This window comes from Melanostigma gelatinosum (assembly GCF_949748355.1).
Source record: "Melanostigma gelatinosum genome assembly, chromosome: 20".
NCBI lineage: Eukaryota > Metazoa > Chordata > Actinopteri > Perciformes > Zoarcidae > Melanostigma > Melanostigma gelatinosum.
Genome location: NC_136653.1, coordinates 5,022,805 through 5,046,964, shown reverse-complemented (window position 1 = coordinate 5,046,964; position 24,160 = coordinate 5,022,805). Strand labels below are relative to the sequence as shown.

The window sequence follows — 24,160 nt, the reverse complement described above, 5'->3', positions numbered from 1 at the left end:
AGGTTCATTTCAGCAAAACATTTCATGGTGCCTTTAGTTCAAGGGGGAAATGGTTAGTTCAGAAGTTTTCAGTTCAGTCATTTTTTATTTGAAAGCTTTAACTTGACATTCTGTGCAATAATACGATTCAAGGATTGTCCTTATGCAGCACGGGGTTGTATGGAGGTCATTAGGATGCCACTGCACTTGTCAGGAGTGTTACATGCTAAGTATCAATCATCCACTTTCCTACTGGATATTCAGTCTGGATACATTAGCTACATTAAAAACAAAACATAATTAATGCTTTCCAAACAAAGTGATCATAAGTGGACTCCTGCCTGCAGCTATCAGGCATACATTACATTTGTATCTACCCCCAGTGCTCTCCCTGCCCTGAGCCAAGAGACAAGATGTGGAGGTCAAGGCTTTTAGAGATACGGAAAGGATCAAAACATAAGGCACAGCACGCATTGCTTGCTTTACAGATGCACAGAAGTGAGTTGTTCAGATAAAATACTGTGTCGCTCAGTTCTTACTTGACTAAACTAAAGCATCATTTTGTACCAATATGTGGTTGAATACGCTTTTGAACGTCTAAATCAGTTTATTACAGTAATCTGCGTATAACAATGAGGTATAGGCAGAAGGGTTTCTGGTGTTTATGATAAGTACAGTTCAAAAAACAAAGAATCACTACCTTAACGTAGTGGAGGGGTTCGTGACCCTGGGAGCTGTGTTGTTTAGGGAGGGGGCCAAACCAAGAGCGATTCCCTGATATCTGGTATGCATCGGCCAGAAAAGAGTGGTCGCACCTCGTCCGGAAAAGGGAAACCGGGGCCCCCTTCTGGAGCCAGACCTGTGAGGGGAGCTCGCCGGCAAGCGGCTGGTGGCCCGGGCCTCGTGGTTCCCCAGGAAGAGCTGGAAAGCGATGCTGGGGTGAGGGACATCTGAAATTCCCTCCTAAGCCTGTTGCCCTCGCGACACGTCCCCGGATTAGTGAGTAGTAAATGCATGCATAAATGGATGGATAAAAAACAATTGTGCTAAGACCAAAGGAATCCCCTAAAAGGAGAATCCTTACAAGCAAAGCATAGAGAATAAGGGTCAGTGCTCTCCCTTTACTGTACACCACGACAGTAGTGTCTTCTTATGTTTCGGGATACATCAAGGTGTGACACTTTGGGCTCATAATTTAGTAAGTTGCTATCATCAGAGCAACATCACACATTATGTGTTGATTTTAGAAGGCACTTTTTGGTTTGGTTTCTTGTAGAGCCATAGGCTTGAAAGGCTACACAGTACATGACATACAGTATATACACACTTTGATGCTGGAAGACTGGTGCAGTGTTTCCAGATAAAAGTTCAATATTTTTGAATGAAACTTGTCTGAGTCTAGAGCTTTGGCCAGTTGTTTGAGTGACTGTGCTTCGTCCTCAGCAGCTTTAATAGAAACCAGAAAATAAAAGGAATGCAAAGCAATTTACATGTTGTCTTTTTGGAAGTCTTGGACAGCAGTAGCTTGGGAACCGAAGGGTAGTGGTTCAAGTCCGACACGGACCAGGTACGGAGTGTGGACCGGGGTCTGGAGAGGTGCCAGTTCGCCTCCTGGTCACTGCCGGGCAAGGCAGAGAACCCCAAAAGGCGTTGTGCTGCGGCGACCCATCATTCTGACGTCTCGTCACATTGATGCATGTTCCTGTTGGTGTGTAAACCAAGACAAATAGAAGATGTCCCCAAGGGGACAAATAAAGTCCGTTATAACTGAAGTGGATAACGAGTACAGAAGAAGAAATATACAGACTCTGAGAAGGTGTCTTCTCCTCTCACCTATTGCTGCCTCCTCCCTTGATGCCGGCGGGCTGGTTGTTCTGGATGAGGTTGGACCTGTTGACACTGGTGTTAATGGGAGAGGCTCCCGGCAACTGGCCTGGTCTGATGGGCTTAGCTGGGTCGGACGCAGAGAGATGATATGGGTCACATGCAGAGAGCAGGTTCATCATCACATACAGTTCTCATTTCTCTGAATTTACAGAAAAAGGACAGAGCCAGCTAGCTGTTCCCCCGGCTGAGAGGCTGAGATGTTCAAAATTTCTTTTGACTCGTTGCAAAAACTTATATACGGAATTTATGTGAATAGTTTTTCCGAATATTGACGTACATATCACCACATTTTCTGGATTTTCAGTCCTGTGCAATAAATGTCCCATATGTGAGTGTGTCTGTGTGTCCACCTACCTATGGACGCTCTCCTGCCCATGTTTTTGGGCTTGGCAGCGTCCTTAATGCGCTCCATCTCCTGCTGGTAGTGCTTTCGGTCGATGGCTGCGTTCTCTTTGGCCTCCCTCAGTGCCGCCTCCAGGGCTTTGACCCGCTCAGCGGTGGCCCGCAGGCGCTTCTCCAGTTTAGGCAGCTCACCTCGAAGGTCGGCGTTGTCCCGTAGCAGCTACAGACGACACAAAGAGGGACAGGACGCAGACAGCACGTAGCCTTAGACACCACATCTGGTGGGAAGCATTGTGGTCATCGTGTGTTACTACATATCTTTACCTGCTTGTGAGCTTTGGTGAGCTGCTGGAGGTTGCTCTCCAGGAAGCAGATCTTCTGTTTCTGGGCGGCGCTGCTTTCTGCATCGTCCGAGTTCATCTTAGCATTCTAATGAAGCCCAACACACATCTTTATCGGTACACTGAGTTCAATCCATGTTTTACGTCTGCATTTATTTATCTGCTACAGCTGACTTGTCACCCATTCAGATCTTCCAACCCAGCGACGTTCAAAATCTGTAACCAACACCCCTGAATCCAGAGCATCTCATTTGTGGCTAAATGAGATGATAAGCACGGTATTTGAGAGCGGTGCAGCACCACGGCATAGCCTCTGTCCTCGGAGAAAAGCCTGATTTGCCTTTGTTTATCTCATCAAGCCTCAGCCTCTGGGCTGGAGACGAGCACCACGCCGAGAACCTGGCTCCCTAATTTACAGCTGCTACCGTTGTAGAATCAGATGGCCTACTTATTACAGACGCTTTCTGTTGTGTTCCCTGGATTCATTAAAATCTCATCACGGTGCAAATGAAATGGGAGTGCAGCCGGTGCACGGTTGTGTTTGTCTCGTTCCAGGTAAACGTCGTGGTCGAAGGAACGAGAGCTCATATGATATCACACTACATCACGAAGATCAAAAATCACACATGAAACCAGATGACAGCGATGAGCAGCTTCAGGAGAACAGGAGGACACGTACACACTGTCGGGGCTTTTACCTTTTTCACTCGAGTGGTCAGGTCTTGGACAAAAAGCCTCCGGAGGTTGTGGAGCGTCTGCAGCTCTCGGGCCTGTGTGATGGCAAGGAAACAGTTACAACAACACAAACTGTTCGGAGACGTTAAAGACTTTATTCACTCAAACCCACATTTTGTCCATCTTTTGAGTTTTCCTTCCCTGATAATTCTGCTGTCCCCCGAACACGAGTGTAGTTTCAAGAAGTTGATTTGTTTTACTTAGAATGAAGACCAAGACCCTCAGAACATAATCATGGATGAATTACTGAAAGTGGCCTGCAGTGGTGTATAAAGTACCCAAAAGCCATACGTGAGTAAAAGTAAAGATACCTTACTGGAAAACTACTCCAGTAAAAGTAAAAGTCACCTATTAGAATACTACTTGAGTAAAAGTCTTAAAGTATCTGATATTTATTGTACTTAAGTATCAAAAGTAATTTTCTGACATTAAATGTACTTAAGTATTGAAAGTAAAAGTACAAGTAAATGCTGTTAATAAAAAAGCAAAGGGTCAGAATTTTGAGAATGATGAAGTTTATTCTTTTAAGTGCTGTGGCACCATGACCAAGGACATGGAGCTGTGTTGAACATAATTGGGTTGCTGTGATCCATCCAGGAGCAACAATGTTCAACATAATATATTGTACATAAGTATACTTTTGCATCTACTATGAACTTATCATCATAATTCTCCGAAAAGCAATATGACACTATGAAGGAGTTGTAACAGCTCTAATGGAGCACATGTTTAAATGGACGCGCCGATAACTGACCACAGTCTCCTCCAGTTCCTTCAGGTCCTGTCTGGCCTGCTCCCGTCTGTCCTGCAACACCCTGCACAAAGCAGAACGGGAGTTAACCTGCTGCATGTGGTATTATGGTAAAACAATGGCCATTAACTGCACGTAGAGGTGTTACGTGAGCTCTTGCAGCTGGCGGCTCTTCTCCTGGTCTGCAGCCTTGAGCTTCTCGTGCTCCACCTTCAGCCTCTCCTGCTCCAGCATGATCTTCTGGTTCAGACTACACACACACACACACACACACACACACACGTCGGCAACAGAATCAGTACGCAAGCTCTACGTGACATTTACAGAGCCACGGTGTTTTGGCGGTGTTGTTGTCTTACTCCTGCAGCTCCGTCATGAGCTTCTCCTTGTTGTCCAGCTCGTCTCTCAGGCTGCTTATCTGCTTCTGATGGATCTGTCTGTGAGACTGGATCTGCTTCTCCACCGCGTCCTGAAGACACACAAGCAACACACAGCTGTGGTCACAATGCAGAGGCTGGACCGCGCCTATGGGACAAGTCTTCCGTGACGCAGTACCTTGACTTCATGGGCAGACTGGATCTCGTTCTCCTTCTCCATGGTGTTGACTTTCTCTGGAAAGAGTAAAGCTGATAAGGTATCACTATCATTACCAGGAACAGCTGTGGACAATTTAGGTTTTTGTGTGTTTTTTTGATATTTCTTTCATTTTCTTTTCAATTTTGAGTCTCTATCAAACAATAGAGACGTCAGTTGACAGAGAAAGAACACATCTGCTTTGATTAACTCCACAAAGTGAAATAAAGGTTCAAAGGATGTTGTCACTGTATGGTGTTCTGATGAGTCTGTTGAACAGTAGAAGTAGATTTACCTCATCAATGACTTGAATAATGTCAGACAAAATGACGCAAAAACAATAATTTCAACAAATGTAAAATGGAATAACATTACTTATAACTTATTATAGTTACTTATAATTAAACTAATAGCTTTTGAAAAAAAAAAAGAAAGTCAGAAATACTACTTTACCAATAATGTTTTTTTTAAAGATTCAGCATGTGTTTAAAAAAAGAAATATTACAAAAGAAGCAAAAGAACTGCACCATAAGTGATTTGCTTGTGAGACAGGCACCTCAACAGGTCTGGTTCTGAAAACCGCAGTGCACCCTGGGGATTCTTTTGGGCTCGTCTCTTTGATTTAAGTACAACACATCTTTCAACACGGCATCACAAGCTGAGATGCTCCCAAGAAGAGCGTTAAAGACAGCGCAGGGGCTGAGGCTCACCTCGGGCTTTGATCCGGACTGTTTCCTCATTCAGAGAGTCCACATGCTCCTCCAGCTGTCGTTTCTTCTGCTCCACATTCTGGAGGCTGTCTGTCAGGGACTTGATTTTGGCTTCATGCTGGACGACGACAGGAAATTGAAAAAGACATGAAAATGTATGAACTGTCAGAGAACAAAGACACGCAAGAACCCAGTCGACTAGCTAAGCTGCTGTTTGATCGATAACAACACGATCTGCCATTTTAATTAACCGCCACATTTGTCACTATGGTGACAAGTGTCCAAGATCCAGAGGCAGCGGCGGTTACCTGGGAGACGCGGAGCTGCAAGGCAATCAGCTCCATCTCCGCCTCCTCCATCTTCTGGGTGCTCTTGGCCCGCGAGCTCTCCAGCTGTTTGCTCCGCTTCACCATCGTCTTCACCTCCGACTTCATCTTACTGATAAAGAGACGGGCCATTGTGAACTCCTCGTCAATGAGGCCGCTGCTCTCTTGTTGCTGTTGGGTCAGAAAACAGTAATCAGGCCTCAGAGGAGGTGCTTGATGCTTTGTTTTTGTCATTTTGTCTGTATGCAAAACATTTTCTTACAAATGAATGTCTTTCTTTGCATAATTGTATCGATGATTAACCAAAACCACCGACTAACCATTATAGCTAAATATGCAGAAGGCCCATCTCCAGAAGATAAATGGAAAAGACATCAGAGTGGTGGCATCACTTTCATCACTGATTCATCTGAAGATACATTTTTCATTTCAAGCTAGGGTTGGTAATCTTCTTCAAATTCATCGTTTGTTATATTTTGTTGAAATTCTCTGTGCACCCTGAGAGCAATAAATCAATCAAACGGCCGGACAGACAAAGAGGATCTGGTATCGATGGTTGTGGCCCGTCCAGTCTACCTCCACCTGCACCCCGCCTGTCTCCCTGTGTCCACTCAGCCCATAAACTCATTGAGCATTGCATCAGCAGAGTGTTGCACCAGCTCATCGCTTAACAACGGCGAGTACCAACTACAGCCCTGTTTGTGTTCATTGTGGTCATTTTGGGGGAGTGGCTTTGGAGGGACGGGCTGTCATTGTTGACTTCCTCGCTGTATGTAGAGACTTTTAGAGCGAGTGCTGCTCGCTACTTTTATTGGAAAAGAGTTTGTGACACTGAGTTGGGTTTTCAGTTGGATCTTTTTTCTCTTTTTTAAATCTCGCCTCCTCTAACTAGTTGTTGAAAACGCAACGGCTATCGTCTGACGACAATTTAGCTTTTAATCTGCAAAGAAAAGCTTGCAGGTTTGAACACAGGTTTAATTACACTGTTTATCACAGCCAGGAGCTGTACAAAGAGAGATTATCTTTGAATTTTTTACATTTCGAAGGTCCTTGAACACATGTGTGATGAACGCATCTGTCAAATCGAAGCTTAAAATTGTGATATTTTATCAAAAACACTTTAAATGTCTCATTAAAGAAACTGGCTGCACCAACCAGAACCTGCAAAAGAAACCATCAATACTGAGTTCGAGCCATGATTGTGATGTTTCTGTAGAGGTGCAGGACTTATGTATTGCTGTGAACAACGAGGCCACAGTGAGTCAAGCTGTGACAGGAGCTGAAACCTGCCTGGGTTCAGAGTTCAACAGTAACAATCTGTTACTCGACGTCGTCTCAGGCTGGTCATCGCACTGGAAACAATGATCAGCAAGTCTTGGCCCGGATATACACGGCTAAACTGGAAGCCAAAGAACCGTGGTCAGATGATGGACGGAGAGATGGGCTGCTGTGGTAATATCTTAGATTCAACAGGCCGTTGCTCCTCCGCTGTGATCATCATTATTCCTATCTTTCTCTCTGGATTCATCCCCACTGGTTACCTTTATGTCGTTGCTCCCCACGGCGATGCCGATCTCAGCCAGGTCTTTGAGTAATGATGACATCATCTCAGTCACCCTCTTCCTCTGGTGGTTGGTCATCTCCTTCAGCTTCTGGAGTTCAGAGTCAATGGAGGCCAAGGAGCTCTGGTGGTGGATGAGAACATAAACCAATACAAACCTCACGAGGTTATCACGCGTAACCGGCGCCATCGTTTCCAAAGGATTCACATGAAAAGTACCGATTTCTCGTTCAGCTCCTCACTGAGGGCCTCAAACTCCTGCGCCTTGTCCTCGACTTCCTGACTCTTCTGGTCGTAGTTGAGGGCCAGCTCCTCCAGGGCCTGCAGCACCTCCTTCACCTCCTCCTTGGAGGCTTCGTTCTCCGCCAGCAGCCGGTTCAGCTCTGTCTGCAGGATGTCGTGGTCGCGGCGGGAGGAGCCCAAGAGCTACAGGTGAGGATAGGGAGCGAAGATAAGACATGATGCTCAGTCGAGGAAAGGGGAGTGACGTTCACGACAGCATCTACTGAACACATTTCTGCACGAGCCTAACAAATAACACGTTCAATCTGCAGGGCTCCACTGTTGCTTTCTAGGTGTGAGCTACACTCTGACCTCTCCTGAGGGCTACTAATGGTCTACTATCAGCTGTCACACTGGGTTTGTGCTAACAGGAACAGCTGGAGGGGCTGAGAGGCAGAAGGGAAGAAGGGGAGCAGTTTCACCTCCTCCTGGTCCAACATCTGCTCCTTCAGCGACTCCAACAGCTGAGACTGCTGGTTGATCTCGTCGTCCTGGAGGAGCGTGAGGACGGTGGAGAGGAGGGAGGACAAGACAAACAGAACGCACTCATCACTCTTTATTTCCACTGAAACAGAACAGCGGCCAATCCTGCCATCTGCTGACCAATTGAGACACGACACGTAAGACGGATCGTCCAATTAGAATATCCTAACGTCATACTGTTGGTCTTAACAGATAACCGTTGTTAATACTTCCAACATAGTTAATCAATAGAATGTTTATTGTGACATGTAAACATTTTGTGCCATTTATTTATTCTTCAACACTGGTTCATATTGTGATTTAGTTATTATAATAAAGTCCCTAACAGCTGTGGTGTGAACATCTCTGCATGCTCAGTCACAGGATGGCTCTGTGACTCTGTCAGGTGAGAGGGAAAAGGAATTCACTTTACATTGTTTTGCTTCATACATGGCGATTAAAGACACTTTTCTTGTCGTTGGACTATTATCCAAACTTATTTGTTGGCGATTAAATGTTCTTTGTGAAAAGTTATTTTCTTTGTCTGACAAATGTTGCTTCACCATTGCAATGTCATGCAGACCTGGCACCGAGTCATTGCCTTACAAGTCAAAAGCAAGTCTCAAGTCTTAGCTAAGAGGGTCAGAGTCCAGTCCCAGGTCAAGTCCGGGACATGTCCAAGTCCAGTCCCAGGTCATCCTGTTGTCTTAGCGACAGCAGCGGCACCAAATAATATCACTTGGAAAGTGATTTGTCTATTGTTGCCTTAAAGTCATGGGGAGTCTTTTTGGACTTCATCAAGTCAGGATGAAAGTCGCCATAAAAAGACTTGAGTCATCCAATCATGACTTCTGATTTGGCGTCTTTTTAACAACCATTCAGTCCGACTATATTGTATTTTAGTTTTAGTTTCTTTTTTCAACGTATTTTAACGTATTTATTATATCTTTAGTGTGTTATTACATATTTATTACACTTGTTTTGAGCTTGTTTTCCTTGTGATGTCTCGTGTTTGTTTGTTTGCACTGTCCTCTATGCTGCTGTAATCCTGCAGATGTCCCAGCTGTGGGACTAATGAAGGATTATATTATCTTATTATATTATCTGGTCTTATCTGGCTGGGCTCGCGCATGATGTGCATGACACTAATAACCACCACCACAAACAACTAAAATATGTAATAACGGAATAAACATATGCGCTGCAATGATACCGTTATTATTAAACTATATTAGCTTCAGTGTATTAGTAAAGCATTAACACCATGAAGAGAACCCTACGGATGCATTAGTGTCTGCATGGACCTTCCACTGATCCCTCGAGGGATCAGGATAAGCAGCGGATGGCTGTATGTCATATGCAGCATAGTAATGTTCATGAGTTCAGTTTTGATGTTATTTTCGGTGGTATTGTTGGAACTGATTCATTCACCTGACATTGGTGTTTTGTCCGATTAAGAAAGACTGATCAATAACATTCGTGCTTGAACTATGAACTCGACGCCTGAAGAAAACGCTTGGTGTGTGTGTGTGTGTGTACACCGCCCCACACGTCCTACCACGCCTCCCTCACCTTGTCATCCAGCTCTTTGTAGATCTTTGCCATTTCGGCGCCGTACTCCTGCGTCTGTGCCTCGGTGAGTCTGAGCCCTGGGGGGGTGCTGAGGGCCGGCGCCGGTGCCGTCTTATCGTTGTTCAGGGTGCTGTCCAGGGCCTGGACCTCTGCTTTGGCCTTCTCTTTGTCGAACTGATCCTCCACCGGCACGCTCTCCCCTGCGGTGGGGGGGGGGGGGGGGGGGGGGGGTTATGTAATGCAGGCGTGATCATGCAAAGAGAACTAGACATTGCTGATGGGGAAACAAAGGACTCTTTCTTGCAGCATGTCCTTCAAGTCTAAAACAGGACCAATGTGTGATTCAGCTCTCTGGAGCACGACTGAGCGATGAAACCTTCTTTTTCCATCTCATTCAAACCAGTCATGATTATCTTTCGTTTACAGCAAATGGAAGATTCCTACACTGTACTTAAATATATGATCGGACCAAGTAGGCAGAATTCTCCTCAATTATTCCTAAAATACGAGTCTTTTGTTTGAATGTCACACTGCAGCGCATGTAGCAGCTATCTGCTACATGCAGATAGCTGTGAAGTGATAGACGTGTGCGTCCTCACCGCTCCTCCAGCGGTTGAGCTCGGCCTCCAGCCAGGTGACGGTGTTTTTCAGCGTCTTGTTCTTCTCGTTCTCTCTCTCCCACTTCTTCTTCCACTGCTCCGCGGTCAGCTCCACGTTCAGGGTCACGGTGTTCTTGATGGTCTTTGCCCTGGTGAGACAGGATGGCAGTGATCACCAGAAGCAGCCACTGGTTTCACCGCAGCCCAGAGTTAGCTTGAGGAGACCGATACCACTCTCGTGTTCGGAAGCTAAATACGAAGCTGAAGCTAGCAGGTGGTTAGCTTAGCCAAAGCTAATACGCTGTGATCAATCCCTGGTGCCCACTGGTGCCAGAACAAGAGCACGATCCCTCACTGGCTTCCCACACAAACCTATGCAGTGTTGGGTACGGCTTTTTTTTGTCTTTGTGCCTAATAATTGAGAGATATGAAAATGTTTAATTTGACGAAAACTGCTACAATTCTCATCTCATGTCCTCAACTCTTTTTTAAATTGTCACCACAGCAATGGAATGAGCTGTAACTGGCTGTGAACAGCACAAGCGGGCCATTGGATGCAACAACAGAGCGATGCACTTACGCCAGACGCTGGACTGCCCTCATGTTACCAACCCTGCAGAGTGGTTCATAGATTGTGATGTGTGTGTGTGTACCTCTGTCCAAACATCAGCGTGGACCTGGTCTCAGCGTCATTGAAAGCGGACGGTGAGCAGCAGATGACCATGGTGGTCCGACAGTTCCCCCCCAGGGAGTCCTGCAGGATCCGGGTCATTTTACTGTCTCTGTACGGCACGTAGCTCTGACAGAGGACGCAAGTTAAAATTCTGCTCGGGTCGTTTATCAACACAGTATGGCATCATGTCATCATTGTCAAAGATATATGTTTTAGATGACACATCATTATCACTCATTTAAAAAATATATATATTCAAGACCCTCAGCTGGAGGCCAAATGGAACAACTTTGAAATGATTTTAGACAGTTTACATCATTCTCCTTTCGAGGAATCCTAATCCCACTCAGGGCCAAGACGTGGTGTGTTTATCACTTGCACATCTCACGGAAAAGATGTACTTCCATTTTACTAAATGTTTAAATCTGGCCGGGAAATCTGACCCCCCCCCCCCCCCCCCCAGGAAGAGCCGGCTGTCTCACCGAGCCCTCCGCCAGAGCCGAGATGACATTTCCCAGCGAAGACAGGGACTTGTTGATCATCTTGGCCTCATCCAGCACCGTCCCCTCTGCTCCCGTCTTACCCACCTGTGAAACACACACACACACCCACACCCACACAAACACACACACACACACACACACACAGGAGCGTTCTCAGAGAGGATGGGGAGATGCCGTGTTCACTGAATAATAAGCGGATTAATAAAAGAAGGCTGACAAAGCATGTTGATGGATCTGCTGGAGCGTGGTGCTATCCTTGTCTTGTTAACGTACTGATGGAGCGATTACTACAGCGCTGCCCTGTTGAAAGGAAGCAGCAGCAATGTGTCATTATGTGTGTCGATAACAAACAAGGCTCACATTTTAAATGACTTGTTCACAAGTCATAATTTGGCTTTTTTATTTCTGACCGAGACCTGGCAACGGAATATGGAATGCATCCATTTCAATGAACTCTGCCCTGTGGACTGTTCTTATGTTGGGACACTGCGTCTGACAGGCCACGGTGGAGGCCTCGCCGTGGTCTGGAAGAATCAGTTTTCCTGCCAATTGGGGAGCACAGAATCCCATGCTACTTTTGAACTACAGCTGACTAAAGTGGGCCGGCTAAAGCCGTTTTACTGTTTTTTAATTTACTGACCTCCAGGTCCTGCAGGTCAGTTTTTATCAGAGTTCACAGACTTTCTGACCTCTATTATCAAGCTAGACAAAGTGCTTCTGGTTGGTGATTTTAATCTGCATATCAATGATACCACAGACTGTATAGCTACTGAGTTTCTCAATATTACTGAATCTTTTAATTTCACGCAACATGTTTCTGGCGCCACTCACAGGGGTGGTCACACCTTGGACCTTGTGTTTTCTCTGGGTCTTGATATTGATAATACCCGTTGTGAGGACCTATTGATCAGTGACCATAAATGTATTTTCTTTGATCTTTCTGTCAATGCTGACCCCTTGTGTCTGAAACAAACATTCCACTCCCGCATTATTACTCAGAGTACAGCTGATCAGTTCTCTATGCACTTCTGCTGTGATATTAACACAAATCTCAATGATGTTGAACTCTTGATAGTCATTTAATGAACATTGCACCACTTTGCTGGATAAAGTGGCACCTCTTAAGGAAAGGACCAGGGCTGCCTATAACACTACTCCGTGGATGACAGACGCTGTGTGCAGCCTGAGACAGAAGTGTCACAGGACAGAGCGGCTCTGGAAAGCTACTGAGCTAGAAGTGCATCGTTTATATCTCAAAGACCTCCCATCACCCCCGTACTCCGATCTCTCCACTGGCTTCCTGTAGCATCTAGGATACACTTTAAAATTCTCACCATCACTTACAGAGCACTTCACGGTCAGGCTCCGGCTTATGTAGCTGATCTACTTCGCCCCTATTCACCCGCCCGCACTCTCAGGTCAAACGCTCTAGGTCTTCTGTCAGTCCCACGCACACGATTTAAGAGCCGTGGTGACCGAGCCTTTGAGGCAGTGGCCCCGAGGCTCTGGAATGCTCTGCCTGCAACTCTGCGCCTCGCAAATACTGTGGATACTTTTAAAAGCCAGCTCAAAACCCACCTGTTTAGGCTGGCATTTGTGTAAAAGTAAACCCATGTCCTAGACCTGCTCTTAAAATATGTTTTAATTTTTATTTAATTTTTATTTTTTTACTTTTCTCCGTGTATATCATTTATTGACCCTAGGGTCACATTGTGTTTTTTATGCTTTTAAATGTCTGCTCTGTTAAGCACTTTGTGATACTATTGTCTGTGAAAAGCGCGATATAAATAAAATTCATTCATTCATTAAAGTTCCATCATATAAATCCAGTCAGAGCAAACTGCAGGGAAAGGCCTGTCCACATCTGGAGCATCAAGTTGAAAGGTGCAACCTGTGAGATCTGAGTATAAACATTGGAAAAATGAACAAACATTATCAGCAGATGTGCAGAGGTTAAAGTCTCTATATTGTGTTGCAGAGACATTTACTGAAGTCAGCATGCTAACCAGCTAGCCCAGCAAAGGCACAACATGCGTGTGCACAGTGATAAGTCTGTTTATGGGATTAAATCCAAAGTGGCAGAAATGTAAAAACAGAAAAGCTATTTTTCGTTTCCTCCTCTACCGCCAACAGGAGACGACTTTAACGGGACGAGGTGGAAATACAAGTCATTTTCTTGTTTCTACCAATGAGAATTGAATCCAATTAAAACAACTATGGAAGTGTACACAGACCGTACAGCCGGTTAGTGCGTGAGACAGCAGTGCTGTTTTGAGTTTCAGCAGTTTAGTTGAACTTTGCGTGGTCTCTCCCTGCTGTCAGTCACTAGTTGGCTTTTGCTTTGTAAATAAGTGATGAGAGGACATTTTGATTGCATGGACCCAGTAGTAGAGGGGAAATGCAGGAGGAAGGAGGCAGAATGAAGGAGGCAGGAGGCAGGAGGAAGGAGGCAGGAGGCAGGAGGCAGGAGGCAGGAGGCAGGAGGCAGGAGGCAGGAGGCAGGAGGCAGGAGGCAGGAGGCAGGAGGAAGGAGGCAGGAGGAAGGAGGAGGACGAGTGCAGGATGGAAACACACTTTCTCACTCCCGGCCAGGTCGACGAGGTAGAGCTTGCCGGTGAGTTTCTGTCCGGTCTGAGAGTTCTCCTGCTTGATGTTGATGAGGAAGATGCTGTGACTCCTGGAGCTGTGCTCGTTCATGTCTGACAGAGAGATGTGCACACACACACACACACACACACACGTGCACACACACACACAAATACAATTAGCACTGTGCTAATCCTACCTTTTTAGTATTATTCATGACAAATGATCGATAATTCATATAATAATACTAATTATTTGTATTAACAATAATATTATTATCAACTATAATTAGTATAAAAACATTGACTCATGAATGTTAATGGCTCTAACAAATGTATTCGTCTATTCATTTGTTTTTAAACACAACCCAAGCGTCATTAACATGCAATCTGTTTCTGCACTTTAATTATTTTGCTAATCTATTAAAAACGAGTGTAGAAAGAAGACTCAGGTGGGTCGACTCCTGAGACTATTTGAAAGTTGATTTGCGAGGGAAACCAGATGAAATCTTCTATATTATTTTAATATGATTTGGCCTAAATCATACATTAGGGACTGAATCACAGAGAGGAATCGTGTGACGATGATGACGATGCTTTGCAGTGTGAAAGGAGACGGCTATTGTCACAGAGCATGTGCAGTGCTGCCGTGTGCACTGGTGTCACATGTATGAGTGTGACACATGTAGCCTTAAAGGACCTTTGAAGCATGAAGAGCAGGTCACTGGTGCTGGTGCTCATGTCATTGGGATGTCTTCAGGGTTGTTGTGACTTTACAGCACAAAGAGACAAAAACTGGAGGCGGGACCCTTGAAAGACATGGAAGTGTGCTAATGCTAGCCAGTTGCATTTTGGGAAATGTATGATTCAGTGTTTTTGGAACTTGACTCTTACTGTTGATTAAAAATCTGGATATCTGGACGGTGGTCCTCAATTTTGAACATGTTTTCATTTTCTTTATTTGTTATGGAGGTGAAATACACCATCAAGGGAGGACCACACTGGCTCCATGTGCACCATGCAGCTCTACTGTAGACAACCAACCTACAGCCTACTTAAGAATGTTGTGTCCTCTTATTACATTTATGTTACAAAAGGCCAATAATACTCAAGATGTCGACGTAAACTGAAGATGAGCAAAGACACTGACGCTCATGCAGGGCCGGTCTATGTGTTCCTATGGTAACCTTCCCTCCCTCCTGTCCCTACGGTGGGCTCGTACCAGCTACCACCTCAGATTCAGAACAGACAAAAGAAGAACAAACTTTATATTTCCCGAAAGAAATTCTTCTGCCAGAGATTGAGCAGAGTAATAAATATGAAGTGTATAAGAAGTAACACTACACCAGGGTCGGATGGAATAACAATAACTGTAAGATGTGTAAGATAAGTCAACTAAAATAGAAAAGTAATATTGTGCACGATATTGAGATTAATATAGTCAATGATTTTGTAGAAAGTAATAAAAAGGTCACAAACAAACTCTCCAGACTTCAGATAACTGAGTGAACATGATGAATGACACTTTGAGTCCAACTTGCTGGATAAACGCTGTAGAAATAGAGACGTTCAGTCACGAACCTCCGGTTCACACCGTGACCTGACTCTGGACATAAATACGGGCTTTTTTACTTTTTTATTTTAGAATATATTTGCTGTGAAATCAAAGACAACAATTAAGCTCAGCTGAGCAACACTAAGTGTGTTTTATGAGCCACTGACTTCACTCCTCTGTCTCTCTCTGTGTTCAGCACACAGAGAGAGCGTCTCTGCTGACGGGAGCCTCACTGCAGTCAGGAGACCCGGTGAGGTTGAACCCGTGACAGGCAGCAGACCGCGGGCGCCCGGCGCCTGAACTCACTTGTGACAGCCACGTGTCTGCAGCTTTTGCCTTCGTCGATGGCGTCCATAACCTCGTCGGGGCAGCTCACGAAGCGCTCGGTACACCCCTGGAGACACACAATCACAAGGAGCCGCTGTGTTCAGCGAGCCGGCTTCACAGAGAGACAATCATCAACTGAAGGAGGCGAGGACATGCCGATATCTTCAGAGGGAACGTTATGAAGAGGAAACCTATGTTCCTTGTTTTCTTCGTCTTTTTAATACTCGCTCTTCATCCGTCCAGCTACGTCAATACAACTTACACTGGAGAACAACATGAAAGATAAACAAGATCTCATGTTGCACCCAAAGGGACATTTCCCACCTTGACATAGGGCACCCTGTTTTTGTCCTCGTGCACGGAGAGGTTGACCTTTGACACTGCGGAGGAGAAGGAAAGCAGACATCAGGTCTGAGTCAGTGGTGCTGTTTGCATCGGGGTCTGAATGATGATGATACTAAACCACGAGAGACTTGACACATACTGTCCAACAAGTCCTTGATTTTGTCCAAATAGATTTCGAAATATGAAACCTGCAAAGACAAAGCATCCAGTGAGAGTTATCGTTGTCATTATGATGTGTACTCGCTGATGCTTTGGAGCATCCGAGCTGCCATTGGGAGGTGAACCTACTTTGATGTGAAACTCCAGGTTCTCATCCATGGAGTAGATGTAGTTGAAGATGTCCTCGACAATTCTGGGAATGATTCCCATCATATCTGAGTCGTGGAGTTTCCCCTTCAGGACACAAGTGCATGGAGACGAGACAGCGGGGTATGTTTCAGTCTCTACCTTGTGTTGAGTGGTAACTAGAGATGGTGTCGTGATAGAACCTCTGTGTGCAAGTGATTAACTCCTCATAATAATATAGTGATATCGTGATAATAAAGCTGTGAAAGACGGGTACTTTGAGACCGGGAGAGGGGTCGCCTGACGGACTTTGACAAAGGTTTTTCAATCTATCGGAGATCATTGTTTCATAGAAAAATCACCAACTTCATAAAAACTCAAACAATCCAAAAGAATCAATCGGCCCATTAATCACTTCTTTCATTCTCCAATCTATCGTTGTTATATCTGCAGATCCTACAACACCTGGTAAAGTACTCAACCTCCTCTGTGCAGCTCCTGTTCCACATTCTGACACATTTTGGACAAGGTGGGAACAAATATTACCTCCATTGTGTGTGTTTTACCAGAGGACGTCTGCCCGTAGGCAAATATGGTCCCATTGTAGCCCCCCAGAACATCTGGACACACCACGACAAAGAACAAGAAGACATTTAGTCCAGAGCTCTGGGCTCTTAGTGTGTCAGCCACTTGGACTACATCTGCATCCCACGACTGTCCATCTTACCTCTGACAATCTTCTGAGCCACGGCGTTGTAGAATTGCACCTGGCTTGTGTCGGACTGGAACACGCGGTCAAAGTGGTACGGTTTACCCTGTGAAGAGGAGGCAGTGATGACCAGTGACATGAATTCTTCATATTGCTACATAACTCAACATAACTCCTGTACGTTCTGCCGGGGACAGAAATCTAATCTAATCTGGATATCTGAATCGAATGCCTCTGCAACCCATCCATTTACATTTCCTGTTCCAGAGACATAGTGATCATGTCGCAGTATTGCATCTTGGCAGCACAAGTTGATACAGAAGGCAGCATCAGACCCGAGCCAACCAACGCTGAATCGGGCAAATATAGTTAGAGAGCACCGTCATTGCACACAGTCCCACCGGCTGCTACACACACACACACACACACACACACACTGGAGCTCTTCACTGTACATGATGTTTGCATCACAATGCAGGTGAGACGCCGCTTAACGACACTGAAGACAAACACAGACACAGACTGTGAGTGCAGCAGTGCTGCTGTTTCACACAGGTTCCACCAGCAGCAGGTTCATGTGTGTGCAGCCTATAAACACTGCAATCAACACAAGCTTCAGATCAAGACAAACACATTTACCATTATAAATCTACTGATGCGGATCAAAAATGCTTGTTTGCAAATTAAAAGTTCTACTTGCTTTTGAATCGATACTTAAAAAGTGAATGTCTGGCTCACAGAGAATCTTTTATTTTATTTGTCACATGAAAACCTTGAATGCGAAAGGATGTCGAACGAGCAACAAACACACAGTTCACCCGTTGGCAGTGAGGAATTATCAAGAACCTTTTGTTGATGGTGTTACTGAACTCAAAGCAACAAACATCTGAGATATGACTGCACTGAACGGGCCGGACAAACACTGTTCCACATGACATGAGCAGCGACCAGTTGGCCTGTGACTGGGAGTCAATGGCACGGAACAAAGCGGACATTCATTTTTGTTTTCAACAGCCACAAACATCAGCAGTTGTCAGTATGATGTAACACCTGCCATATAACAGCTAGAGATTCAACTGAAGGTGGTGAAGAGTGCAACATATCTCCCATACTGCACTAGTGCACTACTGCACTACTGCACTAGTGTTGGGATCTGGTGAAATATGATTCACTTATTTTCATATCCATCAAAGCATCCACCTTGTGGAAGATTCTGCGTTTATCACGTTTCTCTCCTAATTTATTTATGTTTTGCCTTCAATTGTGTCTGGCCTCATTCACTCATTCACTCATTCACTCATTCATTCACGCATTCATTCACTCATTCATTCACTCATTCATTCACGCATTCATTCACTCATTCATTCACTCATTCATTCACGCATTCATTCACTCATTCATTCACTCATCCATTCACTCATTCATTCACGCATTCATTCACTCATTCATTCATTCACTCACTCATTCACTCATTCATTCATGCATTCATTCACTCATTCATTCACTCACTCATTCACTCATTCATTCACGCATTCATTCACTCATTCATTCACTCATTCATTCCGCATTCATTCGTTCATTTTGTCAGATTCATCTCAGATGCTTCATCTTTCATCAGCACAAGTACAGCTTTACTGTTCAAGGCTTTGGTTTGTCGGCTTCACCTGTGCTAACATGTTAGCGTGCTAGTATTATGTTATACTAATACATTAGCATGCCAAGCTGAGCGCTAGCCTCAAATTAGCTGGCGTTAGCTTGTGAGGCGGGGAATTGAAGGTGACGCTGAGTACAAATGAAACGGATGAAAGTCTGTTTTTATTTTAGTTTGACAATGTCACGGTCCATTCCATTCTCCAAACGCTTCTCCTATTCAGGGTGTGTGTGTGTGTGTGTGGGGGGGGGGGGGGCACTTAAAGTGCTTTTAAGTGGGCTTAAAAGCACTTTAAGTTACTTTAACTTCACTTTGTAAAGGTGCGTTTGGTATTTGAGACGCCAAAACAGACATTTTTTAAAACCCAAACTAAGGACAACATCCATCCGAATGATAACTAACACACTTAAATCGAATGACTTTCACTGCATGAAAAGCAGAAGAAGTGCTTCGTTCAGTGTATCTTCTGAACCAGGAGCCGGGAACAGAGAAGCACACTCACCGCAATATGCACACAGTCGTCCCCTTGGAAATTCGGGATGTACTTGTCTCCCCGGGCCACCTCCGAGCTGTTTAGCGGCCTGAAACGGCACACCACTTTGATGGTGGTCTCCGCTGCGAGGTCCGCCATCTCCGCCGCTGCTGTGGGTGGATGGATGGATGAATGGATGGAGGGATGGATAGATGGATAGATGGAGGGATGGATGGATGGAGCGCTCCGTCCTCCAGTGACGGACACAGAGACGCTCACCGGCAGCAGGGGGCCGAGAGGGGGAGGCCGCGCCCCTCACAGCAGCAGCTCGTGCTCAGCTGCTGCTCCAGCTGACTCGGATGAGCTGCGCTGGTCCTCAAAGAAACGCCCGATGAGAGCATGTTGCATTTAGACCAGCTGTGTTATGGGACATACCATGAGAGAGAAAAGACATATCAGCGATGAAAATAGAATATCAATGCTGCGTTAAAGTTAATGCCACGACATGGCAACATGCCGATGAAGTGGGGGAGACCTGGGGCAATTTGAATGCACTAAATTCCTCCAATCAGAAACAAGCTCGAGTGACGACACTGTCTCGTGCTCGGTAGGATTGTCTTTCTGCCAGCGGGGAAGGAACCGGATCATTTCAACAACAAAACATGTATTTTGAGGTAAAAAGTTACTTTTCGATGGCCAATGTTTACTTCTGCTGTGAAGCTCTGGATAAAAAAAAAGAGTTAAATAAATCATCTTACAGGATGAATAGTCTAGTGTTTGATAATATATTAATGTATTTATAAGACATCATCTTAGGCTGTGGGAAGATATGTATATTTTCCACTATTTTAAAATAAAATATATGTAACATATATAATCAAGAGATTCATTGATCATGCAAATAATCTTTACATTCTATAGACTCACCCATGGGTCTAACTTTGTGTGTGCAGCAAAAAAACAACATTTACAATTAATTGAAACAATATATTTGTTTTATTGAACATTAAATCATCCATTTGACTAACCTTTGCTCATAAATGACTGGACTCTGTTTAATACATGTCATAACTAACAGACACTAAACGACTTCGAAAAAACAAAGGAAATTCATTCATAACGTTTATCAAGAATATGTTATGATAAAAAACAATGAACTCATCTTTTAAACATATTTTTAATTTGAAGAATTCCCTTGAGCGAACACTGCATTAATTACCTACTTGTTCTGGATTTCAAAGTTTGCAAACATGTGTTGAGCAGCCAGCAGGCGTCAGCAGAGACTCTCCACATGTTGTCTGCAGCATGAGAAGCTGAAGGACTCTGGTCCTCCCATGAAACAACAAACAGTCCTCTGAGCAGCAGCAGGTGTTTCTCTAGCATTTAGATCGCAGAGACAAAGGGAGACAATCCAATGAAAAGAAGGGTTTTTCATGCACTGGTGAGTTTTTGGGCTATTTTGCTCTCATAACTCCAAAACACAGAGTTAGGGGTTTATTTCACTCGCTTATCTATTTGAGTCTGTAGATTTCTCCTAAATTCACCAACAGTTACCATTAGATGCCTCATTAGCATATTTAAACATAACATCGCAGAAAACATATAATGAAAAAAAACCCAATTTGTACGTAATTAACTGGAAGCGTCATGATGACGTCAGTTACTAAATAGTTTTACCTTATTCAGCTGCAGTGTCTTTAAAATGAGGGTTTGATCCATAAATCGCCTCTTCAGCAGCGCTTACATCACACTTTACTGTTCATTCCTCTCTACATACAGAGGGGTTTGCTCATAATTCATATCCTGATTTATACTATATATATTCCCACAAACATGACCAAAATATATATGTTTAAATAATTGCTGATGCTGACAGTATTGTTTGATTGATGGAGTGATATGAAGAGATATCCAGTAAAAACATTTGACTATAATATATCAACTCTACAACCCCAACAATGTGAACCTGGCTTCAGTGTTCAATGAGACGATGCTTCATTTGCATATCTAAACATATATTTACAGATATAATCCACTAAGTGAGTTTCATGGCGATATCTATAAGTTCAAATGTTCACCATTCTCCTGTAGCCTCTCCCTTTAAATGGGTTCAGCTGACCTCATGCAACCAAATCATATTAGAGTCTTTATGGACTATACTACATATTGTTTTATTCCATAACTGCAGCATGAGACAAGTGCTGAAGAAGCTGTAAACCATGTCTCTCTCTGTATTGGCTGCGAGACTCCTGCCTCAGTGTCTCATCTCCCTGTGCGCGTGTGCGCGCGCCGCGAGAGAGAGAGCGAGAGAGCGAGAGATTTAACGGAAGTGCACGTCACACTTCACAGCACGCAGTGAAGTCAGAGCGGCTTCTATTGCTGTGACACGGGACCACCTCCTGAAGATGTCATGTCGCCCATAACGGGTAGAAAATATGAACAATTCCTACGGGAAGTAAACATTCTCTAGATTAAAACCCATACGGACGCGTTTGAGAGCTCAAAGTACAGTATGTACAGAGGTCCACGCATCCACAATATACAGACATGACAATACATATTGGATATAGTCACAATACAGCATCAAGATGGATATGTGTTTCTCTTCAAACAAGGTAAGGAATCAAGACAGAGCAGCAGTCAGCATTCCTAAAGCAGCGGAGGAAAGGCTTTCACTACATATCTCACTTCTATTAAAGGGGGGGGGGGCAATGATACGTCTGTCCTGGTTACTAAAGTATCTAAAAAGGAAAGGAGGAGAGATGAGGGGATAGGAGGAGAGGAGAAGAGGTTTTGAGGGAAGGTCTGAGGGAGCATAGGTGAGCTTGTCCTCCAGGCTTCAACCAGACTCCCACTAGATACAAAAGACGGCGAGAGAGAGAGAGAGAGAGGGAGGGGAGATAAGAGAGAGAAAGAAAGGAGAAAGTGATGTTGCGGGCTACCCCGTGAAGAAGACTGATCAGTGAGCAGCAGATCACAAAGCGTTCTCTTCTCTCACCACCGACTGTTCACCCTCTGACCAGTCAGAACGAGGGGGGAGGAGGGGGAGAGCGCTGCCATGCAGAGGAGGTGAGGGCAGTGTGTGTTACTGTGTTACTGTGTGAGGGGGGAGAAGAAATAAAGGACCTAGTTTCCACAACGTGGCATCTGGTTGCTTTGTAACGGTCTCCAAGGGCAGAAGCAGCCGCTCTTTGAGTTTGTTCGCCTCCAAAATGAACCGTTTCTCATGAGCCATCCATGCAGAGATGTCAACAATAAGCAGTAGATGGTTATGAGTATGAAGGTGGTGATGTGAGAGCATTGCATGGCTCATGGTCAGCATCGTAACGGGTACCGGAGAAAGGAAATGAAGTCTTCTGGTTCACCACAGCACCCGGGGAAGCTGCTGAGGAGGAGGAGGAAGAGGAGGAGGAGGAGGAGTCTGTGTGGATACGGATCAGCCAGCTACAAACAGAGTGAATCCAAAGCTGATGTTGTGAGTCACTGTTGCGTCTGAAACATCTTTGCCCCCCAATCTCAGTGGTGAAGCAAGTGGAAACAAATGATTGACGGTTATGATCTGTGTGTGTGAGCGTGTAGATGTTAATGGTGGGACGTTTCCTCTGCAGGAGACAGTATTAGACCGGTGGACTCAACCGTCCTCAGGGCTCGGGGGCTAATGTCAGACGCTCAGCTTCGGTTCCCCGTACGGTCCGTCGGCCAACCAGTGAGATATTTAGTCAGACTCAACAGCCAGGTCAATAATTTGGTCAATAATTCACAGACGGGGACGAGAAGATGAACGCTCCAAGGCCTCCGTCTGCTGCTGGATCCCAAACACACTGCAGGTCAGTCCGCCACAACACACCTTCAACAGCACAGAATACACAAAACAAAGAATCAATAACACAAAGAATCAATAACACAAAGAATCAACAAAACAAAGAATCAATAACTTGCTTGGTTTTTACAAATAAAATACATACAGTACTTGTTTATTCCTTTAGACAAACGCATATCGTTTCATCATGTTTTCACATGTACATTTTCAGTAGTCGTTACACAAGATAGTATCTCAGCAGAGTGGGGGGGGGGGGCAGAGATGCGTTGAAAGAGAAGATCAATCTTCTGGCTTGTAGGTCGCTGCTGTCCTCTCAGCTCCACAGACACTGAAGCTGGACTCACACTGGATCTCGGCCTGCTCGTGTGAGTGACCGGGAGCAGAACACAACGTGTGCTTGGATCCAAACACAGAGTCAGGTGGGATGTTTGCATGCATGGTAGAAATCACACATTTCAATTGGAATCACAATTGCGGTTTAAAAGCTGCGACGCTAGCGTCTTCTTCATTGGCTCTCTTTACTAATTCGATCGTCTTCTAATGGAATGCTGTTGCACTGTTCTAGAGATGAGGGCGTGATATTCCATCACTAAATGTGCAGTTTACATCTTCAATAGCACTCAAAGGGCTCGGGGCCCCGTTCCACAGACACGCTCATAGGAATGTAGAATAATACCAGCCCGAACCTTTAACACCTATAACGGAAACTAGGAGAGATGCAAAACTGACAGTCTTACTGTAGGTGTGGGTACAAACTCAACCTGTATGTGAAGCAGACTGACGTACCTGCCTTCCACTGTGCATGTTAAAGAAGCTCTATAAAGCATGCTATATGCTCAACCACGGTGGCTTGATGCAAGTGTGAACCCATTGCATTGCAATATCAAGATCAAACCCTCACACTGCTCTGCGTTTACTCGCAACTTAGTGCAAGACTGTAATCATAGCCACGCTTCAGGCTCAGTGCAGATATGCACACAGAATGCTATGCATCATGGCCATGCTTCATGACAATAGAAAACGCACAAAATCAATAAGAACACCAAAGCATCACTGCACTAGCCACTCATACAGGACTCGCAAACTGATGCACAGGCTACTGTTACTGCATAACG

The 24,160-nt window shown here is 44.8% G+C and overlaps 1 protein-coding gene across 2 annotated transcripts; it reads right to left on the bottom strand.

Moving 5' to 3' along the window:
* Positions 1-65: 65 nt before the first annotated feature.
* LOC306794209 (kinesin-1 heavy chain-like) lies at positions 66-19,387 on the bottom strand. Of its 2 annotated transcripts, none has more exons than XM_079292187.1 (26): positions 19,256-19,387; positions 17,121-17,208; positions 16,940-17,013; positions 16,397-16,501; positions 16,248-16,296; positions 16,088-16,143; positions 15,743-15,830; positions 13,871-13,995; positions 11,276-11,380; positions 10,774-10,919; positions 10,121-10,269; positions 9,522-9,721; positions 7,910-7,978; positions 7,425-7,631; positions 7,186-7,329; positions 5,627-5,815; positions 5,319-5,436; positions 4,591-4,661; positions 4,395-4,504; positions 4,184-4,285; positions 4,039-4,099; positions 3,248-3,319; positions 2,533-2,637; positions 2,221-2,428; positions 1,813-1,930; positions 66-1,681 (listed from the first exon to the last, which is right to left on the bottom strand). In XM_079292187.1, exons 1-26 carry the CDS (start codon positions 19,382-19,384, stop codon positions 1,648-1,650), a joined length of 2,922 nt encoding a protein of 973 aa, XP_079148313.1. In that variant the 5' UTR covers positions 19,385-19,387; the 3' UTR covers positions 66-1,647. The 2 variants fall into 2 exon arrangements, with proteins under 2 accessions (XP_079148313.1, XP_079148314.1); XM_079292188.1 differs by having other exon boundaries at positions 4,591-4,646.
* Positions 19,388-24,160: the final 4,773 nt, after the last annotated feature.